The 16,077-nt window shown below is 44.9% G+C and overlaps 1 protein-coding gene across 18 annotated transcripts in view; it reads right to left on the reverse strand.

Annotated features, from left to right (window-relative positions):
- FBXO25 (F-box protein 25) overlaps nt 1-16,077 on the reverse strand; it is a 182,828-nt gene that overhangs the window by 51,951 nt on the left and 114,800 nt on the right. For 3 of the 18 annotated variants that reach the window (XM_070598476.1, XM_070598480.1, XM_070598468.1), the window contains exon 2: nt 3,333-3,473. In XM_070598476.1, the coding sequence (XP_070454577.1) occupies nt 3,333-3,466 (134 nt within the window). In that variant the 5' untranslated portion in view covers nt 3,467-3,473. Of the gene's footprint in view, nt 1-3,332; nt 3,474-10,525; nt 10,840-16,077 lie in introns of those variants that run through there. The other 15 variants (XM_070598469.1, XM_008534673.2, XM_070598470.1 and 12 more) reach the window with 12 other exon arrangements.

Genomic DNA, 16,077 nt, shown 5'->3' on the forward strand with positions numbered 1-16,077 from the left:
GATATGCGTTTTGGTGGGAATGGGAAAGAGGAGGAGAAAGGAAGGAGGCAGAGTGGGAGAGGGAGGGCCTGGACTTGAGAGGCATCTGGATGGGGTGAAGGAGGGAGGGCTTGCGAATTCTCCCTGCACGTCTCCAGCAGTGGACAGCTAACGGGGGCTGAGATGCAGCCGTCTGTCTCAGGAGGGACACTGGACCTCTTCAGCTGACACAGAGAAGCTTCTGTGAGCAACCCTTACTACTTCCAAGGACTTTTCCAAAGTGTGAATGGGAGGGGTGAGTGGGAGTGTCTGTAGGAGGGGAAGGAAAGAGAGAACATGGGGTTCACATCCTGGCTGCGTTCCCTAGTTCTGTGTGTGTGCAGAGAAATGAACCCTCAGGCACTTACACATGTTTGGGCTGAGAAGGAAAAGAATACTCAAAGAAAAGGAGAAACTCAGGCAACTTCCTTAGTGCAGAGCAGCAGTAACATGGTATTTCAAGAATGACAGTTTTTTTAAACCAACATCCTGTAACCTGTTTACCCATCCTAAAGGGTGACTTCCAGGACTCTCTCCATTTAACAGGACACTGGGAGTACAAGTAAACATCTAATATTTCCATATATATTCAACCAACAGTAAATTTAAATAATTTGCTATAAAAATCACGAGACAAAAGACAACCTTGAATATTCATAACTGTGCAACACTAATTATCGAATACTAACAGCATATGTAATCACCTACCTTGTATATATTTTATTAAGAGAAAATAAAATTCAGAATGGCAAAAATGCCACAATATAAGTTCAACAAATATTATGCATTATCTTTACTTTAATCTGAAATGCAAAATAAATTTCTGCTTTGAGATCCCGAATTGCTAAAGCAATCCTGAGAAAAAAGAACAAAGCTGGAGGCATCACAATCCCTTACTTCAAAACATACTACAAAGCTACAGTAATCAAAACAGCATGGTACTGGTACAAAAACAGGTGCACAGATCAATGGAACAGAATTGAAAGCCCAGAAATAAAACCACATATCTACGGACAGCTAATCTTTGACAAAGGAGCTGAGAGCATACAACGGAGAAATGAAAGTCTTTTCAACAAGTGGTGCTGGGAAAACTGGAACGCCACATGTAAAAGAATGAAAATTGATAATTCTTTTTCACCATTCACCAAAATAAACTCAAAATGGATCAAAGATCTAAAGGTAAGACCTGAGACCATAAGGCTTCTAGAAGAAAATGTAGGCAGTACACTCTTTGACATCAGTATTAAAAGGACCTTTTCAGACACCATGTCTTCTCAGACAAGGGAAACAATAGAAAGAATAAACAAATGGGACTTCATCAGACTAAAGAGCTTCTCCAAGGCAAAGGAAGACAGGATTGAAACAAAAAAAACAACCCACTAACTGGGAAAAAATATGTGCAAGTCATACATCTGACAAAGGGTTAATATCCATAATATACAAAGAACTCACATAACTCAACAACAAAAAATCAAACAACTCGATCAAAAATGGGCAGAAGACATGAACAGACATTTCTCCAAAGAAGATATACGGATAGCCAATAGGCACATGAAAAGATGATCATCATCACTGATCATCAGAGAAACGCAAATCAAAACTACACTAAGATATCACCTTACCCCTATTATAATGACAAAAATAACCAAAACAAATAGTAACAAATGTTGGAGAGGTTGTGGAAAAAAAGGAACCCTCATACACTGTTGGTGGGAATGCAAACTGGTGCAGCCACTATGGAAAACAGTATGGAGATTCCTCACAAAATTAAAAATAGAACTACCATACAATCCAGCCATCCCACTACTGGGTATCTATCTATCTAAAGAGCTTGAAATCAGCAATTCCAAAAGTCCCATGCACCCCAATGTTTATTGCAGCACTGTTTACAATAGCCAAGACGTGGAAGCCACCTAAGTGCCCATCAACTGATGATTGGATAAAGAAGATGTGGTATATATATATACAATGGAATACTACTCAGCCATAAAAAAGAACAAAATCGTCCCATTTGCAACAACACAGATGGACCTTGAGGGAATTATGTTAAGTGAAATAGGCCAGATAGAGAAGGACAATCTCTGTATGACTCCACTCATGTGAGGAATTTAAAAATGCAGACAAAGAGAACAGATTAGTGGCTACAGGGGAAAAGGTGGGGTGGGGGGTGGGCACAAAGGGTGAAGGGGTGCACTTACAACATGACTGACAAACAATAATGTACAACTGAAATTTCACAAGATTGTAACCTATCATTAATTCAATAAAAATTAAAAAAAAATTTCTGCTTTGAATACTGCAAAAATCAGTCTCTAGTCTAAAGCTGCTAAATTTCTGTCAGAAAAACAGATAACCTGTAAGTTCAATACACACAACTGGTAATTATGGAAGTGTCAAATGAAAATACACAGTAAATTTAATGACTAGACCCATGACAGCTTGGGGGAAGAAGCCCCAGACCTTTCTAACTCTCCAAATGCTCACATACCACTGGTGATGGAGACGCCGGGTACCACTCCACGGCCCTCCACCTCGCTGTGTGTTCACATCACCTCTGACTCTGATCTGATGGAGGTGCCGGGTACCACTCCACAGCCTTCCACTCCACTATGTGTTCACCTACCTCTGATTTTGATCTGATGGAGATGCCAGGTACCACTCCATGGCCCTCCACCCCCAGTGTGTTCACCCACCTCTGACTCTGATCTGGACACATGGCTACACATGAGGATGACCCCCACCCCCTCGCAGCATCCCCTCAGCCACGCTCTCGCCCATGAGGTGTGAGCAGATATGACACGCACGCTCCTCCTCTTCCGCCCACTGGCCAGGATGCGCATATCATGGGCAGCACTGCTCCTTGGGCCATGAGGACGAGGCTACCTCTTGGGACAGCACAGCAACAAGACAAAACATCTTTCCACCCTCAGCAAAGTCGCTACACCAACTCAGGCTTTCAAGAGAGAAAATATATTTCTGCCTGTGGAAGCTACTACTACCTGGGTCTCTGACATGCGCTGCCAAAACTCTATCTCTGCTGCCTCAAGTTCCTCAGCTGTAATGTGGGGTTAATGACAACACCACCTCTCTCTCATATAGTAAGTATTAAATGTTTTCAATAAAAAGAAGCAAGCAGCACCTTGTAAGTACTAGGCTCAGTCTGCAGCTAAATAACTTGTTTCTTCACACCAGCCTTGTGTGCAGGCATTTCTCAGCCAAGTGACAAGCTACACAGCTTTGCAGTGGCTTGAAAAATATTTGAAGCTATAGACAGTACGCAGCAAACGACATGGCTCTGCTGGGCTGTAACTTACATGCTGTGATTGATGCTACAGTGGTCATGCTCTCTCTCAAGTTCCTGACTCCAAGATTCGTATCTTCTCCAGCCATCTTCTGTTTTAATCCAACTCCATCCAGGAGACCTCCAGTCCTGACCCAAAAACGGCATAGTTCTCCTATAAAAAATTTAATTTATGTTGAAAACATATGTGTAACTAACTAAAGTTTCTTTTCATTTAGAACATCTATTCATTAATTTTAGTGAATAAAGTTCTTCCTTAACATTTAAATTTCTGCATATGCCTTAAATGCTGCCTAGACATTGGTGGTAAAATGGTGAAGAAAACACAGTACCTCAGTTGTACTAAAGTGATAAAACAGGATAAGTATTCGTGGATTTATCAGCCCCAAATTGCCCATGTCATGAAAGGTGTACCAGAGGTGACATGTCAGCTCACACCTGAAGAACAAGCAGGAGTCAGGGAGTGAGGAAGAATAGGGAGCACTGTACCAGACAGAAAAGTCTCTTTGCCAGAGATCAGAAGCAACATAAAGTGAACATCTTCATGTTCAGACACTGTATGTAGTTCACTCTGGCTGAAGCGTACAGTACAGCCGTGCTGCATAAAAACGTTTCAGTCAATCATGGACTGCATATTTGATGGTGGCCCCACATAACCTAGGCGTGTAGTAAGCTGTACCATCTAGGTTCGTGTAAGCACACTCTATGACGTTCACACAACAAAACTGCCTAACGATGCATTTCTCAGACAGGATCCCCGCTGTTAATGCATGACTGCATAAGAGAGGGAGCAGGGAGCAGCTAGAAGAATGGAGAAGCAATTAAGGGAGAGATCAAGTCAAAGGAGTGGACTTTACTCTGAGGTCAATGAGGAGTCAAGAGACAGACTTCAGCAGGTAAGTGATTCCATTAGATTTGAGGTTCACAGAACTCAGGGTTACACTGTGCAGAATGAATTGAGGGGGGAGGCAGCTGGAGGAAACAAGAGTTAGGACTGCAGACTACTCAATACTGGCCTTTAAAAGGTGAGAGTATGGCTGCAACAGGAACAGAGAGAAGAGAGTCTAGAAACTCTTAGGAGGTAGAGTCAAACAGAAATCAAGGGGCTCCCATCCTGTGCCATCTCTTGCTCTCTCATCCACTCAGTGTTCCAAGCTATCCTAGGGAAAGGCGCATGGGGCAACGAACAACGCCAGGCAGGCTAGATGTGTGAGGGGAATCAAAGATACCCAGATTTTGATTTTCTCACCTGGCTCTGACATAAGGAATACAGAAGGGAGAGATCCTGATTTCAGTTTTGGAGATGCCTCCTAGGTTTGCTACATCTGTTGTACTGGCACTATACTAGATTCCAAGTATAAAAACTATGACTTAAAAATGATGAAACAGACATTATTACCTCCACAAAGCTTACAACTTGGTAAGAGCAAGACTTTGAATACCAGTTCTTCCACTGCCTGGAACCGCCTTCCTCTCGATCAGTGGTTCTCAACCCCTGCTGTGCATTAACGCCACAGTCTTGGAAGCTTTTAAAAAGCACAAGTGCTCAGCCCCATCCCAGACCAATTAAATATGAATATTTGCAGTGATAGCTAAGTACAAGCATTTTTTTCAAATGTCCACCAGTCATCTCATGCACACTGAGGGCTAAGAACTGCCTTGGATATTCACACTGCCGACCCAAAACGTCACTGCCCCAGAAAGGCCTGCCTGACCACTTGACCCGAACAGCTCCCTCTGCGGCTGCTCCACTCACTCCCATCAGTCTCTCTGCCGTTACATAGCGTCTTCACAGTAATAAGCACTGTCTGAGATCATTTGTATGCTTATTGTCGGTTTTCCTCCAAGAAAATGCAATGTCTCGTTCAACTCTGTTATCCCAATTACATTGAACAATGCCAGACATGCAAGAGAAGCTTAAGAAACATTGAATGAGTGAATGTATATATAGATCCATGGCTCAGGAGAGAAAGGCTGGAGAGAGAGACAGGAAAATCATCAGTCCTAGACACTAATCAAAGCCATGAGAATATCACAGAGTATACATACATGGGAAAAGAAGAGAGCTGAGGAAAAAACTCTAAGAGGCACTGACATTTAAGGGACAGACAGATGAAGATGAGCCAAGGAAGGAAACTGAAAAGGAACAGCTAGAGAGGTATGGGGGAAAGTAGCAAATCAGGAGAAGAACGCATTTTAAGAAAGAAATGATCGACAGAGAGGAAAATGTTATAACAAAGCCAATGTGATTAAGAAGTGAAAAGTATACACTGAATTTAGCTACAAAAAGGTAGCTAATAATTCAATCAAAAATAGTTTCAATAGGGGCCTGCCTGGTGGCGCAGTGGTTAAGTGTGTGCATTCTGCTTCAGCGGCCTGGGGTTCACCAGTTGTCCCGGATGCAGACATGGCACCGCTTGGCAAGCCATGCTGTGGCAGGGGTCCCATGTATAAAGTAGAGAAAGATAGGCACGGATATTAGCTCAGGGCCAGTCTTCCTCAGCAAAAAGAGGAGGATTGGCGGCAGATATTATCTCAGGGCTAATTTTCCTCAAAAAAAAAAAAAAGTTTCAATAGAGTAGTGTGTTATATTACTCTCATGTGCAAAACAGACTGGGTATTCCACTAATGGGGAATATTTACATCATAGAGTACATGAGAGATGGAAGTGTTCAAATACCATCTCCCAATTACATTTACTACAACTAACAAAAAACATACTATTAAGTAGGCATTTATACTGGTTGGAAGAGACAAAAAAAGTTCAGAAGGAAATTAGAAGTCTTCAACATTCCTGGATCAACCACAAGTGCTTACTTCCTGAACTGGAATTGAGTTTATATCTGAAACATATGAAGTCATTTTCATTTGGACCAAGAGAATCTCCACATCTTGTTAAACTAACATAATCAGAACACATCTTTTTCAGTCACATAATGATTCACTTAAATTCTTGCTTTAGAAGATACTGATAAATCATGCCTTAAATCTCAGCACTATTTTGATAAGCCTCGTCTTGCAGACTTGTCTCACAACTACTGATCCCCCTAAAACGCAAAAGCAACCCCCTACTTAAGAGATAACCCACAGAACTACCCAAAATGGTCTCTGACAGTACACGTCTGACTTGCTGATGTGTGAAGCTTCAGAAACAGGCCAGAGAACGCTCCTACAAAGGAAGGGTAGTAGTATGATGTAGCAGATGATGCTTAAATGGCAAATTTTGTCGCATAAAACATGTACAAGAGAAAACTGTCTGTTAGAACCATCTCTGACAAGTGCCAAGGTATCTTCAATACCATATTAAAACTGTGGACTCAGAGTTCTGTGTTTAAGAAAAAAAGTCAAGTGGCAACTGTGCAGAATACTGCTAAGCAGACCACGTACAGGATTACTTCTACAACAAACATTTAAGCACTGACTAAATGTGTTATTGTGCTGTGTCCCTTCCCTAAGGTGTGCCCTCTAGCTGAGGGACTAAAAACAGGAAAACCCACACACAACACAATAAAGTAAATATATGTAAAACATACAAAAATACACACATCTGTGAAATCTGTAATCTGAGTGCTGAACGAGAGTAGAGAGGATAACTAAAGGAAATTCAGAGTAAAAACCAGACCATCCGGGAAAACTCTGAAGAGAACTAGGACATGAGCTTGGCCTTGACACATGGTTAGATCTTAAGGGAACAGAGAAGCAAGGAAAAAATTCCAGCCATAGCAATGTGGGTGAAAAAACAGGAAGATGGAACACAGGTGACACATTTGACAATAATAAGCAGTATAGGTTGGTTGAAATAGAAATCTATGGGAAGATTGGCAGGTAGAAGCCAAGAAAGGTGGGTAGAAGCCAGATCATGGAGAATGTTGACTATCAAAGTTGTCTGAACTTTATTCTCTAAATAATTAAGTTTTTGAGCAATGTAGCGACATGAGCAGTGCTGTTTTGAGAATAATTTGCCAAGGCCTGCAGGACAGACTGAATGGGACAATGGAGGCAGAAAGTACAACTAATTAGGCAACAGAAACTTCTGACATCTCAGCTGACAAAATATTTCAAAACTTGACACAGAAACTTTGTACTTATCTCTTTAGACACTATGCCCACTCACCATGTAATACACTTATATTCAGGCCTCACAAACAATCCGTGTAACACCACTTACTCAAAGTTTCCACTGTAAAGTTAAGAATCAGTTTGGTGTTTCCAGCAAGATAATCAATTCTTTTACAACTACAAAACTCTAGAGATCATTCACTTTGACTTTAACAACTCTGTGAGAAACGAATATAGTTGGTCTGAATTTTTCAGCTGCTAAGTGTATTTCCATGGGTTGGAAGGAGTCAAATGCAACTAAATGGACAACGCAAATAAAAAATTGTACATTTCTAAGGTTCTTCTTTTCAACACAGAGGAAAAGACTTGTTTCGCTGAAGATGTATATTTCCATAGATTTGTCATGTTACGCTCTTTGAATCACAATCAAGCTTTATTTTAAAGTATAATCTTATACAGTTCTTGAACTAAAGCACAGACTCTGGAAGCAGAGTTACTACAAACAATAACAAAAAGCCATCAGGGAGCACGGGCAGGACATGGGGGTGGATCACGGCAGGACATGTGGTGGAGCACCGACAGGACATGCAGCGGAGCAAGGACAGGACATGGGGCACAGCATGGACAGGACATGGGGCAGAGCACTACAGGACATGGGGTGGAGCACTGCAGAATAGGACTTCACCAAGTTCATTTGCGAGTGGAAACTTCTGACATTAGAGTCAGGACTAACCAAGAAGTGTCTTTCCTTCAACAAGCATACTTTTCGTTAACTAATGATAATAATAACAGCTCACGTTTATTAGATCTTAGTATGGGTTAGGCATTATCTTAAACAATTTACCTCTATTACCTCATTTAGTCCTTACCACTACCCTACAAGGTAGGAATGTCATCATCCCCATTTTACAGGTTTAATTCCCTATTTTATAGATGAAGAAACTGAGGCAAAAGGTTTGGTGGAGCTTGGAGTTACACTCAGAGAACTCACTCCAGTGTCCTTGCTCTATCACTGTTTCTACAGTAGCAATTCCTGAACATCCTATGAAAACAGATGTCATAACACAGTGAGGGTTTTTTGCCCACCTTTTTACTTTATATTATATACATCACCAGATATGACCTAAAGTAATGATTGATTTAAATATAAAAACACTAAGACAAAGAAAACACGACAGGAAACATAACTCTAATAAATTGTAAAAGGCTACATGTATTTTGCTATTTGTTTTTAAGTTAGCTGAAAAGGAAATGGAATAACCACTATGGACAGCAGTTAACTGTAAGGGCAGAGCAAGAGCTAGCACTATATACACTATACACAAGAAACAAGTTGCAATGAAAATAATAGTATGACATTCAGAGAAAAAGACTGACAAAGGGGTTTCTTTCCCCCTTATTTCTTATTTTTCATCATAAATTTTGAGAAAATAATTTTCATTTCCTGAGATAAGAAAGAATGACTGGGTCTCAATTTGACAGACATTTGATCTTTTTTATTGCTTTCTTTTCCTTACAAGACTTCCAAATAACTTAAACAATGAATACGCTTATTAAGTGTGGAGGAAACTGATCCAGAAAGAACATCGAGAAATGGTAAATTGAGGGTTGAGAATCAGAAATGAGATTTACTGTAAAGGTGTGAGAGAGAATCACAGACGCTTCATGGAATTAGAGAACATGAAAAAAAGAGAAAGAGAAATGGAATATGAAAGAGTAAGAGAAAATGTGTCTTTTCTGATCTGGACTGGATGGTAAGGATTTGGAGGTGGCAAGAAAAGAGGGCTTCACAGGGAAACAGGATCCTCTGGATTCCTGAGTTTTCAAAAAGAGTCTGAAAAGGCCCAAGGAGAGCGATGGGACCCAGTTGGAAGACAGGCGGATCCGAGCTTACTTCGAAGGAAGGATGCAAACTTCACAAGGGTCAGCTGCAAGAGAAATACGTCAAGAAGGCACCGAAGAGAGAGCCGCAGACAAGGAACAGAGGAGAGAGAGAGGAGTGAAGCCGTGGAAGAGGCAGAGAGTGGACTGCAGGGGAAGGGCAGTCACCGAGGCCGGGGTCCACGGAGAACGGGAACAAGGGGCTGTCGCCGAAGGGAGATGGAAGGGGCAGAGAGGGCGGCCCACACTGCGGGGGCAACGGCCGACGGGAGTCCGCATCGTGCTGCAGACAGACCGCCTCTGTCTGGAGCGCGGACCCCGCCCCCATCTCGTCCCAACCTGGAGCACCGACAACCTCAGTCCCCTCCCGTGGAGCACGGACGCCCCCCATCCCGTCCCAACTGGAGCGCAGACAACCTCAGTGCCCCTCTGGAGCGCGGACGCCCCTCATCCCGTTCCCGCTTGGAGCGCGGACAACCTCAATCCCCCACTGGAGCGCGGAAGCGCCCCCTCCGCCCCCACCTGGAGCGTGGACAACCTCAGTACCCACCTGGAGCGCGGACGCCCCTCCTTCAGTCCCCCGCTGGAGCGCGGACGCTCCTTACCCCGTTCCCATTTGGAGCGCAGACAACCTCAGTACCCACCCTGGATAGCGGACGCGCCCCCCTCTCTGTCCCCACCTGAGGCGTGGACGTCAGTCCCACCTGGGGCGCAGACCCCCGCCATCTCGTCTCCACCTGGAGCTTGGACAACCTCAGTCCCCCCCGGGGCGCGGAGCCCCCCCATCTCGTGCCCATCTGGAGCGCGGAAAACCTCAGTTCCCCCCTGGAGGGCGGACGCCCCCCCCTCCCCATCCCGTCCACCCCCTGGAACGGGGACGCCGCCGCCCCGTCCCTACCTGGGGCGCAGATACCCCTCCCCGACCCGCCCCAAAGCGCGGACGCCCCCCACCCCATCCCCACCTGGAGCGCAGACAACTTCAGTCCCTACCTGGAGCGCGGACAACCTCAGTCCTTACTTGCAGTGCAGACTCCCCCGACCCCGTCCACACCTGGGGCGCGGACGGCCCCCACCCCATCCCCACCTGCAGCGCGGACAACCTCAGTCCCTACCTGGAGTGAGGACGCCCCCACCCCTGTCCCCACCTGAAGCGTGGACAACTCAGTCCCTACCTGGAGCGCGGACGCCCCCCACCCCGTCCACACCTGGAGCGCGGACAACCTCAGTCCCTACCTGGAGTGTGGACGCCCCCGACCCCCTCCCCACCTGGAGCGCGGGCGCCCCCGACCCCGTCCCCACCTGGGGCGCCAACCTGGGGCCGAGAACGCCCGTCCCACCTGGAGCTCCGCCGCCTCAGGGCCCCTAAAGCCGCCAACACAGGGTTTATTGCCGGAAGTCGCCCAGCCCTGACCAGGGAGCCGCGGAGAAGTCCCGCCTCCGGCCGCGCTGATTGGCCGGCGGGGCTCCGCGGGGCTGTGTTGCTACCCTGCTCACCGCGGCCGCGGCGCGCGCATGCGCAATGGCGCCGCTTCGCCCCTGCCGGCGCGTGCTCGGTGAGCGCGGCGTGGGAAACCGGAAGCGGCGATGCGTCGGGGCCCGAGTACCCGCTGTGTTCCCGCCGGAAGAGGTGGGGCTTGGATGCTGCTGAGCGTCCCGGCTGCGGTGAGACGCGCATGCTCCGACCCAGCTGTCAGTTTCCAGTCCAACCCTGCCCGGGACGCAGCGTGACTTTCAGCACCGGCTCGGATTTGCCCGCAACCTCCTCTGCGCTTCATCTTCCCTACTTCCTTTAAGACTCAAGTGCTTTCTGTTATAAGCCGTTTAGAGTACTGTTCAGAGCCTTCTGGAGGGTCGGAAGTGTTCTGGAGGCCCCGCTTCCACATGTGGGGTTTTCTCCCAATTAGGAAAAAAGAATGTGGGGGTTAGTGGGAGGGACGGGGAGCAAGGCCGCTGAATCAGTCCGCAGAGTTCAGATCCCAGTGATGAGAGCCCGGCTCTAACCCGACTGCGGGGGTTGGTCCAGGAGTGGCTGATGGCGAGTGTGGACTCGCTAAGGCTGTAACCTCTCTGTTCCTCTTTTCCCCACAAGGAAAATGGAGATGAGAGTGGTACTTAGCTCCCAGGATATTTATAAGAATTAAATGATTAACATATGGAAAATATTTAAAACAGTGCCTGGTGGATAGTGAACAATATATAAGTATTTGATCTTAATATTTTTCGGCATAAAATGCGTGTTTTTATATTTTGAACACATTGCAGGAAGCATATAGTAAGTTCATATTTTGGAAAAATATTTTTGTAAGTTATTTCAGATGTGCTTATTACAATAGCGTTCTTTGACTACATGCTTTTACAATAATGTAAAAGGGATTGTGGACTGAAGTTAGTAATATTGCTTGCATATCCCGGATTTAAGAATTGCCCCCTTTTTTTCTTTCCTTCTCCCTCCCTGCCTTCTTTTCTTTACTTCGTTCACAGTTGTGGATTATTCCATTATGTGAATATATCATAGTTTATTTAGATATTCTCCATGGATGGGCATTAGGTTCTTTCTAATATTTTGCTATTAAAAATAATGTCCTGTGGGGGACTGGAATTTGCCACCCCAAGACATGTTTCTTTGGCATGAGGATTATTTTGGGCTGGTTACTTTTAAAAACTGCAGACATGAGAGAAACTCTGAAAAATAGACTTTAACCCTTTGTAAAGAGATGTTTACATTTGTAAAGGAAATCTCCCTCCTTAAATGTGTCTCCCTTTCTGTACCAGGAAGAAGGGGGGATGACCTTATCTCTAGAAACTCTTATCAGTAAGAAGGCAAGGACTTAAATTCTGCACAATAACCTTACTCTTGTTTACTGTGCTTTTCTGGTAATCTGCCATAACTGACTCCACCCACCCCCAACATCCTCCTTTGTCTTGAGCTGAGGATGGTATTTAAGGTGAGAGCTTCTGCCATTTTGGCAAGTTACTCAGTTTTTCTGGGTCTCTCCCATGTGTGTATGTTATAAAGTTTTGTTTAATTTTCTCCTGTTATTCCATCTCATGTGAATTTAATTAGTTGTCCAGCCAGAAGGACCCAGAGTGGGTAGAGGAAATATCTTCCTTCCCTACAGCCCCATGAATAACTGTATGTATGAAGCTTTTTTCTTTATGTTTTTTAATTCGTGGTGGTATATTTGCAAGTAAATTACTGTAATTGGAATTGTTGGGTCAAGGATAACTGCATATGGAATTCTGGTAGATACTGCCAAGCCAAGACCCCACTATCACCATGGGGGGACATAAGAAGAGAATTAAATGTAACCTAATTTGCCAACATCCACATAGCTCCTTGTGAAGGAGCTGGACTAAGAGGAGGAAAAGTAACAGGAATCCACAGAGTAAGAGCAGGAGCCCACAGCAACAGTAGGTTTCCACACAGTAACAGCAGGAGCCCACACAGTAATAGCAGGACCCTGCACAGCACCAGCAGGAGCCCAGAGAGTAACAGCAGGAGCCCAGAGAGTAACAGCAGGAGTCCACACAGTAACAACAGTGCCCACAAAGCAGTTCAGGTCAGAAGTACCTCTGAGAGCCTACTTTGCTCCAATCATTGCACTCTGTGCTTATAAAGAGGAATGTGTTCTCTGCCCTCTGGAATCTCCACCAGTGGAGGAGGGAAACAGCAGGGGGCCCAGGAGGAACGCCTCTGTAGATGTGAGGGGTAGCCGGGGGTGGTGGAGGAGTCACCTGGCTGCAAGGCTCAGTGTGGGGAAACAAGACCTGAAAGGAGTTGCTTACTTACCAAAGATGGTACAGGCGTTCAATTCCTCTAACAAGTTTCTCTACTCTAAGGAAAATATCAGATTTCTTTATTTTCTTTCAAGTAATCCAGTTCTGATAATATCCAAGGATTTGGGGACATTTAAACTCATCATTGCAGCCCCTCCCCAGAGTTGGGGTCTCTCTTGGCAGTAAGCTGGGGCCGTCCCTGCTCACAGGCAGTCCTGGGTGCCTCCAGGCCTCACTGGGGGCTTGGGGTGATGGCCAGCATAGGGACCCCCATGCTTCCTGAAGTACACTACACAGACATCTCCCTGACCTTCCCAAGTGCTGCACAGAACAGGGAGTGTGATCCTGATCCTCTTGGGACAATCTCGACTTTGTCCCCTCCAGGCTCAGCCAGGCTCAGGGAATTGTCTCTCTCCTTGTTCCAGCCACTATGGAAGTTATCATAATATATTTAATGGAATCTCTATGCAACATATGAAGAGTAATTTTGCTTTCTATACAGAAGTAATACTGAGTTAAGAAAGAAAAACCAAAAAACACCCTATGACTGACAAACAAATGGCAAGCAATAAGATATATTGGAGTATATGAGGAAGCCGTTTGGTATAAAACTAATTTGGCCTGACCTTGTTTTTCCAAAAGGGCCTGACTGTGGCCATTGAGCATGCATTGTATATCTGCTTTAAGCATTTGCTGTGTCCCAAAGATAAGAACAAATGGCCTTAAGAGAAAGATGCAACTTCCCCCCACATTGGCATTTCCTTAAGGATAAGCGTCTCTCCCTAGGCTAGGAACTGATTGCTGTGCCCACCCTGTGACCACCCAGCTCAAGACAGCAGACCTGCTACCCCGCTGTGTCCACCAAGAAGCAGACCTACTACCTACTGTGTGAACAGTTGTGCTGTGCTGGCTGGGCAATCACATGACTGTTGTAAAAGGGACGTTCCTATCATGTGTGCTGGATGCTCTTTGTTCCAGGACAGTATATAACCACTCTGTGCACCCCACTTCTTTGGTGCCCTTCCTTCCCCAAGGAAGGAAGGCCCAGGACTAAGCTAGTCCTCAGATCTGGCTCATAATAAACTCACTCTAATTTTGGTTTATAGATTGGTTATGGATTATTTGCATTGTGACAAATAGAAATGGCAAGCAATAGGACATACTGGAGTATATGAGGAAGCCATTTAGTGTAAACCCAATTTGGCCTGACTTTGTTTTTCCAAAAGGGCCTGACATGGCCATTGAGCAGGCATTGTATATCCGCTTTGAACAATTCCTGTGGCAAGAACAAATGCCCTTAAGATATAGGGGCAACTTTTGCCCACATTGGCATTTCCTTAAAGATAAGCATCTCTCCATAGGCTAGGAACTGATTGCTCTGCTCACCTGTGACCACACAGCTTGCGACAGCAGACCTGCCACCCTGCCGTGTCCACTGAGATGGCAGACCTACTACCTGCCGCATCCATCAATTGCTGTGCCGACAGAGCAGTCTCATGACTATTGTAAAAGGGACATTTCAATGATATGTGAAACATGCTCTTTGAGGGTATATAACCACTCTGTACACCCCACTTCTTTGGTGCCCTTTCTTCCTTTGGGAAGGAAGGCCCCAAGCCATGGTCTTCACATTTTGGCTCAGAATAAACTCACTCAAATTTTCATTTATAGAGTGGTTATGGATTATTTTTGTCAACAGTCGACATGACCTTGGTATAGAATTGGTAGAGTAATATATAAATTAGTGTCTCCAGAGTGAAAGTGCCATGCAGACTATGTGCTAGACACTGTGAGACGTGCTGTGGATACAAAGTTGAAATCCCTGATTTTCAGGAGTTTACCATTCAATGCAGATAAAGGATGACAAACATACAGTGATACAATGAGGTGATAAGGGCTGCAAGACATACATAATGTGGTGGGAGCCCAGGGACAAGAGCAACCGAGACGCCTCCAGGAGGGCACTGGAAGGTCAAGTGGCTGTGAGCATCAGAAGCCAACAGTCAGCCATGATGAGGCCAGAGGCAGGAGACTGGGTTGGCCAAGCTTATTTGTTTGCTTGCTTATTTGCTTCAAATATCCTCTTGGTCTTGGGTCTCCTAATCTTTCAAACAAAGATTAGAATAGAATTTTAGGGTTGTAGACTAAATTGGTGGCCAGGAGCACATGGTAAGTGTGTGATGTCAAAATGGGAAGACTAACATGAAGGCACAGCCACCTACAGGCATCTCATCCCCCAACTTTTGAAACTCCGTACTTGCCAAACAAGACGTCTTCAGCCGGATTCATCCTGATAGTAGCCAGTCTGCAAGTCCACAACTCTTTGTCCAGCTCCAAAACCTTCTCTGCTCAGCCTGGCACAATGCCACAGCCAGGCTGACCCTGCCACCTGATCAAGAGGTGATCCACTGTACTACAACTAGAGCACAGACTCGCAACCATTGTCTAGATGCCTAGATAGTGTAAGTAGTGTCGACGCAAATAATCCATACCACAGGAAATGCTTAAAGCAGATATACAATGCATGCTCAACGGTCAAGTCAGGCCCTTTTGGAAAAACAAAGTCAGGCCAAATTGGGTTTACACTAAATGGTTTCCTAACATACTCCAATATATCCTACTGCTTGCCATTTCTATTTGTCAGTAACTTAACCTCCTGAGCCTTGGTTTCTCACCTGAAAGTGAAGGTGGTGGTGTCTACCTCTAAGAATATTGGGAATGTCAAATGTATTAATATTTGGATCCATTTGTTCAGTAAACATTATTTCCCTTTCATCTTTCCTACGTGTTTTAGGTAGTGAACAGAGCTATATGTAAAAGGTTAAGCTACCTATAACCCTGCTAGTAGACACATTTACATTAATACATACAACCCAGCACATTCCACTTGTAGGTATCTATCAAAGATAAATTAAAACATGTCCACAGAAAGCATGTACAATAATACTCATAGCAGTTTTAGTCATTGGAACAACTTAGATGTCTATCTACTAGAAAGTGGATTAACAAACTGGGGTATGTTCAAACAATGGAATACTACT

The sequence above is a fragment of the Equus przewalskii genome, chromosome 28 (assembly GCF_037783145.1).
Source record: "Equus przewalskii isolate Varuska chromosome 28, EquPr2, whole genome shotgun sequence".
Lineage (NCBI taxonomy): Eukaryota > Metazoa > Chordata > Mammalia > Perissodactyla > Equidae > Equus > Equus przewalskii.